Here is a 12,702-nt window from a genome sequence, read left to right on the forward strand (position 1 = left end):
CACACCTTGAAGATCAACAAGGATTTTGCCAGACATTAGGTAAGACAATTCCAAAGACAAACACCGTCCACTGAAAGCACACTGCTTCCGATCCCCGAAAGGAGAAGTGTGGAAGCTACGGCCTAAAAGCACAAAGGTTCATACAACATGCTGTAAACATTAACATTTCATGCATTCTACTTTTATTAGCTACCCTGAAAAACAATGAAGCCAAAGACGGATTTTCTTCTTTTTCAGAAATGAGTTCTAACTAAAACCAAAAGTTTAGCCTAAGTATGAAGCACTAATTTATGTGCTATTTAGTAAAAAACAGTTACCTGTGTTCTTCCAGTGCAGATGTTTCTTTAGAACTTTGAGAATTTAAGATCTTTTCAATTTTCTCAACCGATCGAATAACTTGTATAAGCCTCAACACACACATCTATAAAAATTAAAATAAAACAAAAAAAGTTATGATGTTTAATCTTAATTATCTTATTTCCTCATGTTAAATGCAGGAAAAAATAAAGCCAAAAATCAACTTAGACTATTTGAAGCATCCAACATTTTGAATGTCTATATAACACTAAATCCCAAAGAATGCAAATCTTAATTTTGGCTTTCTACAATAAGCATACTCAATAGTCTATTACAAGTTTATAGTAAAAAAGAAACTGGACTTTGCTTCTTCATACTCTGTACTCTTATTCCTTCCTTCTTTTTCTCACCTTAAATGTACCTCTCTATTGGTACTACATTTATTTTCTTATAACCCTTTTGTTCATGTTTTAATGTATCAATTCATTAAATACATTATTACACTACAAATGTAATGAAGAACATTATATAAACTCTCATCCTCAAAAGAGCAAAAGATACAAAGTCATTCATTAAACAAGTAGTTATTGACCAGCTATTAAGAACTAGTCATTCTAGCCCTGACCAGTTTGGCTCAGCGGTTAGAGCGTCGGCCTGCGGTCCGGAGAGACCCGGGTTCGGTTCCCGCTAAGGGCACGTACTTCGGTTGCAGTTTGTCCCCGGCCCTGGTTGGTCGTGCGGGTGGCAGCCACTCGATGTGTCCCTTCACGTCGATGTTTCTCTCTCTCTCTCCCTCCCACTCTATCTGTACAAAAAATGGAAAAAATATCCTCGGGTGAGGATAAAAAAAAAAAAAAAAAAAAAGAAACTATTTAAAAAAAAAAGAACTAGTCATTCTAGACAGTGGAGACCTGAGTGAATAAACCAAGAAAATTTCCCTGCTCTCATGAGGCTTTTATTTTCTAGAAATGCACTCCATTCTCAAAATCTTTAGACAAAAGCTCAGAGGACAGCTAAAGAATTAAACAGAAGGTCTCTACAATAGGCTTCTCTCCCTGACATTTTAAAAAATATGCTAATAAATAAATTTAGAAAACACCAGGAGCACCAGGCTAGAGTCAGAAGTCTTGAATCCTAATTCCAACTCTGCAACTGTTATCAGTATGTTTATAAATAAGTCAGAAAATAAAATTAAAACACAGGACCACTAAAAAGTAAAGGCAGTACATGAAGAAGTATCTTTATTTATTTATGTATTTTTTTAAATATGTTTTTATTGTTTTTTTGGGAGAGAGAGATAGAAACATCAATGTAAAAGAGATACATCAATCGACTGCCTCCTGCACACCTCCTACAGGGGATCAAGCCCAGGCATGTGCCCTGACCAGGAATTGAACCCAGACCTCTCAGTCCATGGGACAATGCTCAATCCACACCGGCTGGTCTGAAGAGGTATATTTAAAGAGGGAAACAAAAGAAGTAGTAAACATAGCAGAGTAAGAACACAACACACTACTTTTTCTAAAACAATTAACCTGCAGTACAATATTGAAAGAAGGTGCTTTAGAAAGTCTACTTACTCTCTAATCTCTAAAATAGAAATACCTTTTTCTGAAAATGTATATGCCTATTAAACTATAAAGTGCTTTACTGATGTAATTACAATTTGCTGTTCTGGGGAAAATGAGAAATTTTAATTTTGTGCTCACTCGGGTACCTCTAAAATTGTGTCTTATTTCAAATAGATACCATGACATTATAATGCATACACACACACACACACACACACACACACAAAAGCTTTGAAAAAAACCAATTTCATTGTAATGAAAACTATGAGCAGACAGGAGGAGAGGGACTTTAGTAGGCGTGCAGCCTACAAAATTTCGTTTTCTTTAAAAACGTTAATGCTGCTACAACTAAATTAAAGCATAAGAAGACTCTAGACTTTTTTGTCTTTTAAAAAATGTCATTTCTGTCCTGCTGGTGTGGCTCAATGGGTGAGCATCGACCCATGTACCAAGAGGTCACCGGTTCAATTCCCGGTCAGGACACGTGCCCAGATTGTGGGCCCAGTCCCAGTGGGGAGCATGCAGGAGGCGGCCAATCGATGTTCTCTCTCATCGATGTTTCTATCTCTCTCTCTCCCTCTCACTTCCTCTCTCTCTGAAATCAATAAAGGAAAAAAAAATTAAAAATAAAATTTAAAAATTTCATTCCTTTAACACACCCCTTTTTAATCAGACCAGGAGAGAGAAGACCAGGGCTCCAGCTCCGGCTCTGCCCCTCACTAGCCTTGCTCAGTGACTAATCTGTAAAGATAAGAGACTTCATGCTTCCTCTCTGCAAAGCACCTGGAGGAGTAAACCAGACCACACGCATGCAAGTGCCTTCACTCCAAGGTGCTATCACAAGTCCGTGTTTAACAGTACAACACTTTACTATACCTTTTTTTCCCTAATGTCCTCTTGTTTAGACATTCGTTCATCTACCGCCCGAATTCCTTCACTGACAGATGACCTGAGACTCTAAAAAATAAAGAAAATGTACTGTAGAAATTGTTTGGTAACATTATGAAATTTAAACATTTAGTTCAATTCCACAGAACTCAATTAAATTTACATATGTAATTCAATTCCAGTATCTACAGGCTAATATTATACAGATATTGACAAAAATACAAAGTTTCGGACAAAGCTACTGTTGATTGGGGGCAAATGACATATAAAGCTAAGGCCACACAGGATTAATGGCCAAAAGAATAATAATACATACACAATGAACGTCACAGATGCCCAGGGCAAAGAAAGGATAATCTATATCAAAGTACAGGAGAGCGTGGCAGAGTTCAATTCTAACATCTGCGTAGGCTGACATGGGTGGAGGGGAGATTAAAAGAAAAGGTAGAAGATATAACTGAGTATGACAATGGGGGGGGCGGTGAGGCATACAGCTGCAGGCTTCATTTCGGAGAGAAGTAGAAATAAAAAGGGAGGGGTTGGTTTAGGAGGACTTTACTCACAGAAAGTCTTTAGACCAGATGTTACCATATTGGAGAAACTAAAGCATTTTTAAGTGCTAACATACCATGATGTAATGTTATTTGGGGAGTATTAGGAAGCAAGAATGGCTAGGAAAAGGGAGAGTCACAGGAGGAGAAACATGTCCAGAAACTAATGAATTAAGCCAAGTATGAGATGATTAGAAGTTAGGTCCAAAATAAAAGTAAAACAATTAAAATAAACTGGACAAATCACAAAAATTCTATAGAAAGGTAGATCCATTCATTCAATAAACATTATGAAATGTCAGCTACTGTGGCAGCCAAAGAGGACACAATGATGAACAGGACAGAAACACATCCCTCAATGATCTTAGAATCTCTCAGGAGTTTCACGAGTCGAGTTCAAAGGGAATGGGAGGTCTGTGGCTGTCTGGGAGAGAGGTGCTATGAGGAGAGCTGCAGAAAGAGGGAGGGGACATGGCGCGGGCGGGTGGCAAGCAGGACCAGAGCCTGCGTGTGAGAGAGCAGTCCACCATGGTCCAGGCAGAAGTCAGCAGGGCACACCTACCTCCAGGGAGGGAGAGTTTAGAAAAAAGGTTAACAGAGGCTGAGGTTCAGGAAACACCACAGCTACCAGGCTTGGGGAGGAAGAGGGGCACCAAAAAGAAGGCAGAGTAACCACGCAGAGGCTGATGTGGGATCCAGTAAAACCACTTCCATTCTAAGTTAAAGTATTTAACAAGCTTTTATAAAATTTGAGTAAGACCTAAACATTCAAAAATAGTTGCTAGCTCAACGCACAGCTCAAGACACCTCTCTTTTGGGAATCCTGTCTACCCCTCCTGCTGTGCACTTCTCAGCACTGACAGTTGTTTTCTCCAGCTCTGTCCCAGCACTTCGTCGTCACTGACATTACTGACTGAGAGCCTCTTACGTGCCAGGCCTGAGGGGCTAGGTGCACAGGGCCACTCACGCGGTGTGGTCTAGTGGTGACACGCCCAGGAAGTGGTGGTGGAGCACAGCAGATTTAAGACAGTGAATCAAGCTAAGAGAGCTGGACGTCGGGGAGCCTGACGCAGGCTGGGGGCAGAGGGAGGACAAGGCAGCACAGCTTTCTGCTGGATGCGATGCCCAAACCCCCCTCCACTATTCATCCTGATGGAGTTCCTGTGTGTGATGGTTTAGAGATGGGGAGTCCTGTTCCCACAGCAGAGATTTTCTCAGAGAAACAATAAAATGTAATGTTTATTAGGTAATTACATTACATTTATAGTATCCTTGAATTGTGGACTGGTCTAGGAGCACTGCCACACGTAAAACACTGATTGGGAGAATACTTGTAAAATTATAGCAAATTTTTAAAATATCAGCCATTTGTAAGTAGTAGACCACTTACAAATGAATGAGGTGGTATGAACAAGTTGAACTTTGAAATAGCCTCTTCCCCTCCCCTGACATGTCAAAGCTGTCTACACTCTGGGAATCTGTCAACTCCAAATCAAACATATTTTTACATGTGATTACATGCAAAACACAGGGAATCACTGACACCTTTTTTGACAGTGAGCGCTAGTCATGAACCACTGAACAACTACCATCTACCAGACAAAAGCAATTCCTGAAGAAGGCAAACAAGCATAACATGCTTTATGGTGGACTGTTCGATATAACTGGGGGACTTACCAGAACTTCTTCTCGTAATTGTCCCAGAGGCACAGAAAGCTGGTTGAGGACTTTGTCCATGCCAACCTAAAAGCAAAATCATGTTGGCACAAACACATCAGAACCAGGAGTAAGAGTGAAGTATATGTTTAATGATCAAAGCAATACTAGACATAGGTCATTCTTCCTGTGTAACCATACACTGCTAAGTAACTAGCTAAATAACAAATGTTATTTTGTCATAAATATTGCTCATAAATATAAAAAAATCTGTTGATATACACAAAACAATAAAATAAGGGAAGTCATATGAAATGAAAGTATCCTTATACACAAGTTGCCTTTGGATACAATTTTAAATGAATCTGAAACATTTTAACAGGAGGTGAATACCAGCTGATGTCAAAGTCTGATGGATGGACCATGAACGGTTTGTCTCAGCAGTTAGTGCATCGGCTCATGGACTGAAGGGTCTCGGGTTCTATTCCTGGTCAAGGGCACATACCTGGGTTGCAGGTTCGATCCCTGGCCCTGGTCTGGGTTGTGTGGGATCCAATCAATCCATGTGTTTCTCTCAAATCAATGTTTCTCTGTCTCTCTCTCCCTCCCTCCATCCCTTCCACTCCAAAAGCAATCAATAAAAAAATATCCTAGGGTGAAGATTAACAACAACAAAAAGTCTGATGGATGGGCTCTATCTCTTCTAAGCATGATTATAACCTTTGAGAAAAATCCAAATTAAATAGAGGGAAAATAAAATTTGGGAGGTTTCTAATCCTACTGAAACATTTATCTTAGTGGTAGATTTACCACAGGCAAATATGGTTCATTAATTTTAATGCTTCTTGAAATCCCTATGGAGGTAACTACTTTCTGTACTTCTTTAAACAAATAGATTTCAAAACAAAATAAAATATGAACAAGACAACTTTTTTCCAGTAATAAAACTTAAGCATTTCTACTTTTCTTTTTATTTCTTTTTTGTTAATCTTCAACCAAGGATATTTTTTTCCATTGATTTTTTTTTTGGTATGTGCCCCTAGCAGGAACCAAACTCGAGGTTCTCTGGTCTGCAGGCCAATGCTCCAACCACTGAGCCAAACCAGCCAGGGCTTTTCCATTGATTTTTAAAGAGAGTGGAAGGAAAGGAGGGAGGGATAGAGAGAGAGAGACATCGATGTGAGAGAGACACACCCACTGCTTGCCTCCAGCATGTGCCCCAAGTGGCGCTGGAGACCAAACCTGCAACCCAGGTATGTGCTCTTGACCAGGAATCGAACCTGAGACCCTTTGGTGCATAGGCCGATGCTCTAACCACTGAGCAGCAGTGGTCAGGGCAAACATTTATTCCTAAATGGCTTTTACAAACAACTGATATGCTCATTACAAACCACTCTTATATTTTTATGAAACCAAGTCTCCTACAGAGCAACACTGGCCAGTCCCTCCAACCGGCCCCAGTTAGCACATGTACCTGAGTAAAGTAAACATTTCCTTAAGGACAGCTGATGTTTACTCTTGCAAATTAGTGAGATTTCATGATGATCACTTAGCAACTAACAAAAACAACTACTTTGACATTATTATTCTTTATTTTTCACTATTTATATGTTATGTATATCTATAACTTAAGAATATTACTATAAATACAGTTATCCTTAATAACCAGCTCAAAAATAATCAAGCTAGAACAGTCTTAACCGAGAAAAAAATATGAAAATAAAAATGTATATCAAGAAAGTTTAGTTTTATTACTTAATGAGACTAGTAATCTCTTTCAGTTTCTGAGGGAAAAGTCAACTAAAAGGTTTCTAAAATACTCGCACTTTTAAGAATAAATCTGAGTTGAGAAAGACAGTGTGGGTGTGGGTGTAAATATACCGACTGGCTGAAAGTACGGGTTTAAGGGTTACCAGGTTTGTGGACAGGTTGACAAAATCTGCATAGTCCTTGTTGATGAGTTCGACCATGGCTGTCTTAAGAAGTTTATAGTAGAGCTCCAGGTCATCTCTCAGTTCTTCCAGCTGGACACGCTTCCTACAGTCAGAAACAAAATGATCGACATCGAAGTTTTCCTGAAAATGAAACCGGAAAAACAAAAATTACTCAATGATACCATATTTTACATATAAAAATAAAATGAGAGAAAGTGTAGGAGAGAAACGCCACCTGCTCACTTAATAGGCCCTACAGTACAGGGAGAGCGCCCCTGCGCAGGATGGACGAGGTGCGTGCACACCTTATAAAGGTGCCAGGAGGGCGCTGACCAAAAGCGTTCTCTCCTGTTGCCTAAATTCTACAAGGGCTTTTTTTTTTTAAATAGACATTTAAATTTTTTTTTTCTTTATTGATTTGAGAGAGAGAGAGGAATGGAGAGGGAGAGAGAGAAAGAAACATCAATGAGACAGAACATTGACTGGCTGCCTGCTGCATGCACCCCACTGGGGATCGAGCCCACAACCTGGGCATATGCCCTGACCAGGAATTGAAGTGGCGACTTCTTGGTGCATGGGTCAACGCTCAACCACTCAGCCACACCGGCAGGGCTAATTAGACATTTTAAATAGGCGCTTCTCAAAATAAAAACAGCTTTCCCCTTTATGTTAAAAGTGACAAATGTCCAAGGTAAAACTTTCAAATAGTAATTACATAATAGAGAGTGAACAGTCACCCACACTGATGCTCTGCAAATAAGCACAAGTAATATATATATTTTTTACTATTTAACATTGTGATTCACATCTTCCAGATTTTTGGTCTCTCTCTTTAAAATATAAATTATTTTTTAAAAATTGAGGTATAATTGACATACAACGTTGTATTCAATAATACAACGTAATTCAATAATTGTATATACTGTGAAACAATCACAATAAGTTGTTCACATCCATCACCACTCATAGTTATAAACTGTTTTCTTGTGATGAGATCTTTTAAGATTTACTCCTTTAGCAACATTCAAATACATAATACAGTATGATTACTTACAGTCACCATGTTGTAATTACATCCCCTAGACTTATTTATCTTATGAACTAGAAGTTTGTACTATCTGACTCCACCCCCAAACCCCACCTCTGGCAACCACCACTCTGTTCTCTGTACCCATGAGTTTAGTCTCTTGTTTTGTTTTGTAGATTCCATATATAACTGAGGATCATAAGGTATCTGTCTTTCTCTGTCTGACTTATTTCACTTAGCATAATGCCCTCAAGGGCCATCCATGTTGTTGCAAAGGGTAAGATTCCTTCTTTTCAACAAATGATGCTGGGACAAGTAAATATTTACATGCAAAGGAATGAATCTAGACACCTACCTCACACGGTATAAAAATTTTTAACTCAAAATGGATCAGTGACTTCAACATGACAGCTAAAACTATAAGACTCTTAGAGGAAAAAATCTGTGTGACCTTGGATTAGACAATGATTTCTTAGATATGACAACAAAAAGCATTTTAAAAATAGGTAAATTGAACACAGTCAAAATAAAAACTTTTGCACATCAAGAATACTTCAAGAAAGTGAAAAAACATCCATACAATGAAAGAAAATATTTGCAAATCATGTTATCTGACAAAGATCTACTATCCAGAATATACAAGGAACTCTTACAACTCAACCATAAATAGACAACCCAATTTTAAAATGAGCAAAGGACTTGAATAGGCATTTCTCCGAGGAAAATGTACCAATGGCCAAGAAACCCATGAAAAGATGCACATTAACCATTAGAGAAATGCAAATCAAATCACAGTAAAATACCACTTCACACCCACTAAAATGGCTATAATAAAATAAGAAGAAAAAAAAAGTGCTGATAAAGATTTGGAGCATCTGGAACCCTCATCTGGTGCAAATGTAAATGGTACAGTTGCTGTGGAAAAACAGTTTGGCAGTTCCTTAAAATTAAACATAAAATTACCCAGTAATTTCATACCCGATAGAACTGAAAACAGATATTCATACAAAAACATGTATATGAATGCTCATAGCAGCAATTATTCATAACAGCCAACAAATAAAAACTGAAATGTGCAGTAATTGATGAATGAGTAAACAAAATGTGGCATGCCCATACAATGGAACATTATTCAGCCACAAAAAGGAATAAAGTACTGTTACATCCTAAACTTGGATGAACCTTGAAAACATTACACAAAGTGAAGGAAGCCAGACACAAAGGCCACATAACTGTATAATTCTATTTATGTGAGATGTTCCAGAATAAGCAAATCCATAAAGACAGAAAGTACATTAGTGGTTGCCAGAGGATGGAGAAAGGGAAGAATTGGAACTAGCAGGTACGAGGTTTCTTTCTGGGGTAATGAAATGTTCTGGAATTAGACAGTAGTGATGTATGCACAACACAGTAAATATACTAAAAAGCAATGAAGTATACACTTTAAAATAGGGAATTTTGTGTTATGTGAATTATATCTCAATTGAAAACTGAAATATCAACAAATAAAATGTTCAGTTACATTAAAGATTCTGAAGTAACACTAATCAAAAGGAAGCTGCAGTAGCTATATTAAAGCTATAGTGATTAAGGACAAAACGGTGCTAGCAAAAGAGACAAATAAATGGAACAGAAGAGATCCAAACAAATAAACAAAGACAACTCAGTGGAGAAAGGACAGTTTTCAACAAATGGAACTGGAACTACATGCTACCCACATGCAAAAAATGAACAAAGATACAGAAAGGTCTAAAAAATCGACTCAAATAGACCTAAATGTAAAATGCAGAACTTCTAGAAGATAACATAGGAAAAAATCTAGATACCCTTGGATTTGACAATGACCATTTAGATATAGCACCAAAAGTATCGTCTGTGAAAGAAAAAACTGATGACATGGACTTCACTAAAATTAAAAACAACCCTGCAAAACACACTGTTAAAGAGAATGAAAAGACAAGTCACAGTGGAGAAAATATCTGTAAAACACATACATGATCAAGGACTTGAATCCAAAATATACAAAGGACTCTTAAGAATAAGAAATCAAACAACCTAATTTTAAAATGGGCAAAAGATCTGAAAGAGGGGGAAAAAAAAGCTCAACATCATATGTCTTTAGGGAAAAGCCCATTTAAATGACATACCATTACATATATATTAGAATGACAGAAATCCAAAACACTGACCACACCAAATGCTGGTGAGGATGTAAAGCAACAGGAACTCTCATTCACTGCTGGTAGGGATGCAAAATGGCACAAAAATTTTGGGAGACAATTTGGCAGTTTCTTACAAAACTAAACATACTCCTGCCATATGACCCAGCAATTGTACTCCTTGTATCTACCCAAAGGAACTGAAAACAAGAAAGGCTCACAGGCGGGCCGGCACCAGCAACACAACGGCGCTGCTTTCCTGTGCGAGCTGCCATTCACCACTTCGCTCTTTTCCTTTTGTCAGCGACTATTTCTTGCTGTTCGTATCAACGGATCTACCTCAAATACACCATCTTCTCGCTCTTGCCACCTTCCTGTACCTAATCTACAGGCCAAGAGTCCAGATCACTAGACTTGGTAGAATTTCTCCTAAAATCACCGAAGGCCCTCAAAGGGTTACATTATGATTATTTTTTTAATCCTCATCCGAGGACATTTTTTGCATTTAACTTCAGATAGAGCGGGAGGGGGGGGGCATCGATGTGAGAGAGACACATCGACTAGATACCACCCACATGACCCCAACTGGGGCTGCAACTGAGGTACATGCTCTTAATGGGAACCCAACCCAGGACTCTCCGGTCCGCAGGCTGACGCTCTAACCACTGAGCCGAACTGGCCAGGGCGCAAAGGGTTACATTATTTTCCCAGGACTAAAGCCTGGGAGTCAGGTGATAAGGGCCATGATTTGCTCCAACTAGTTGTTTGACTCTGGGGGAAGTCATGACACTTCTGGGCCTCAGTTTTCTTATCTGCAAACCAGAAAAACTGACCAGTGTTTTTTCCACAGAAACATAAAATGTCAAGAGCTGCAAAAGAGATTGCAAAGATTATTTAGACAAGTGCCACCCTGTTATATACTAATGAGAAAACTAAAGCCCCCAGCAATTTGCCCCAAGTCACACGCTAGAGAGCAGCAGAGCTGAAACTGGGACCCGCATCTCTAGGCCATTGCTGTTTGACCAGCACACCACAGAGCGGACCAGCTGGTCATTTTCCCTTTTTCATTTGTCCATTACAACACACATTTCTTGAGTACAGGGACACCCCTAGACACACTTCCCGTTTCAATATTTGTGATTCATCCAATTAGAATAGGGAGGAGCCTCAATGACTTGTTTATCTTCCACCAGTTCTTTAACATATTGTAGATGCTTAGAGTCACCATGAGGAGGGTTTCCAATTTCTCTTTTCACTAAAGGCACCATGTGCCTACCCAGGGGGCCAACCAAGCCACTAACAGATGAAGGTTCAGGAAAGGAAGTAATGAATATAAGTTCAATGGAGGCAGGTTTTGGCTCAGCACAGAAACAAACTGTCCACCAATAAAAACCATCCAACGATGGAATGCACTGCTTTGAAATACTTGCAAATGTTCTGGGGTTTTTTTGTTTTTTTTTATCCTCACCTGAGGACTTTTTTTTGTTTTTTGTTCAGATAGAGTGGGAGGGAGAGAGAGAGAGAAACATCGACGTGAAAGGGACACATTGAGTGGTCACCACCCGCATGACCCAACCACGGCTGGGGACAAACTGCAACCGAGGTACATGCCCTTAGCGAGAACCGAACCTGGGTCTCTCTGGACCGCAGGCTGACGCTCTAACCGCTGAGCCAAACCAGCCAGGGTGAAATGTCCTGAAGTGTCTTCTCATTACCAAGCCGACCTGTTACATACATGGGATGTGCATTCTGAAAAGAACACGCTGCTACAATGTAGACCACGGACAAGAAAAGGGCAAAAAAATGCGAGGAGTCAAGTTAAGAAACCATGATAGTAGAATAGCACGAAATGATAATATGGAAGGCAGAAAAAAGGAGACGAAGAGAAGGAGATGGATTCACAACATATTTAGGAAATGAAATTCGAGGAATTGGCAATAGAGTGGATTTGGGGAAGGTGACGGAGAGAAGACTCAAGTCCCAGTTTTCTGACAACTGGATGGGGGAGTGGAGCAGTTACTGAAATGGGGGATACCAGAGAGAGTCTGGGAGGGGGAGGGGAGGACGTGCTCATGGATTCAGTTTTAAACATGAGTGACACAGTGATACTCTGGAAGAGATGTCAAAAAGAAGTTCAATATAAGGGATTGCGGCTAAAGAGACTTTTGGGCCAAAGATATGAATCTGTGACACTTGCCTATGGGTGGTCACTGAAGCTGCAAAGATCATCTAGGGAAAGCAGAGGACATGTGACTGGGCCCATAACCATCCATTTAGTGGCTACAACGAGGAGAATGATTATGCACAAGAGACAGAGAGACCTGAGAGGTGAAAACCAGCAAGCAATGAAGAGAGCATCTGGTCTGCCGAGAGGTCAGGTAACAAGACAGAAAAAGGCCTGCTGATTGCTTTACATCTAGTTAACTTTGGTGAGAACTACTGAGTGGAATGATGGGGCCAGAAGACAAAACAGAATGAGTTTGAGTGAAAGGTGAGAAAGTAAAGAGAACTCTTGAGCATTTGGCTGTGACACTAAAGAGAGTGACAGGGCAGTAAAGGGAGGAGGGAGGATCAAGTGGAAGAAACTAAACAAGAGTGTGTTGGAAAGCCAATGGGAAG

At 39.5% G+C, this 12,702-nt stretch overlaps 1 protein-coding gene across 1 annotated transcript in view; it reads right to left on the minus strand.

The window, feature by feature from the left end:
* The window catches only part of COG2 (component of oligomeric golgi complex 2), a 45,394-nt gene that overhangs the window by 29,106 nt on the left and 3,586 nt on the right, over positions 1–12,702 (minus strand). Inside the window, exons 2-5 of the mRNA XM_036277520.1 lie at positions 6,877–7,038; positions 4,985–5,050; positions 2,745–2,825; positions 318–421 (exon numbers count right to left, since the gene is read on the minus strand). Coding sequence (XP_036133413.1) covers positions 318–421; positions 2,745–2,825; positions 4,985–5,050; positions 6,877–7,038 — 413 coding nt within the window. The remainder of the gene's footprint in view (positions 1–317; positions 422–2,744; positions 2,826–4,984; positions 5,051–6,876; positions 7,039–12,702) is intronic.

The sequence above is a fragment of the Molossus molossus genome, unplaced genomic scaffold (assembly GCF_014108415.1).
Source record: "Molossus molossus isolate mMolMol1 unplaced genomic scaffold, mMolMol1.p scaffold_m16_p_23, whole genome shotgun sequence".
NCBI lineage: Eukaryota > Metazoa > Chordata > Mammalia > Chiroptera > Molossidae > Molossus > Molossus molossus.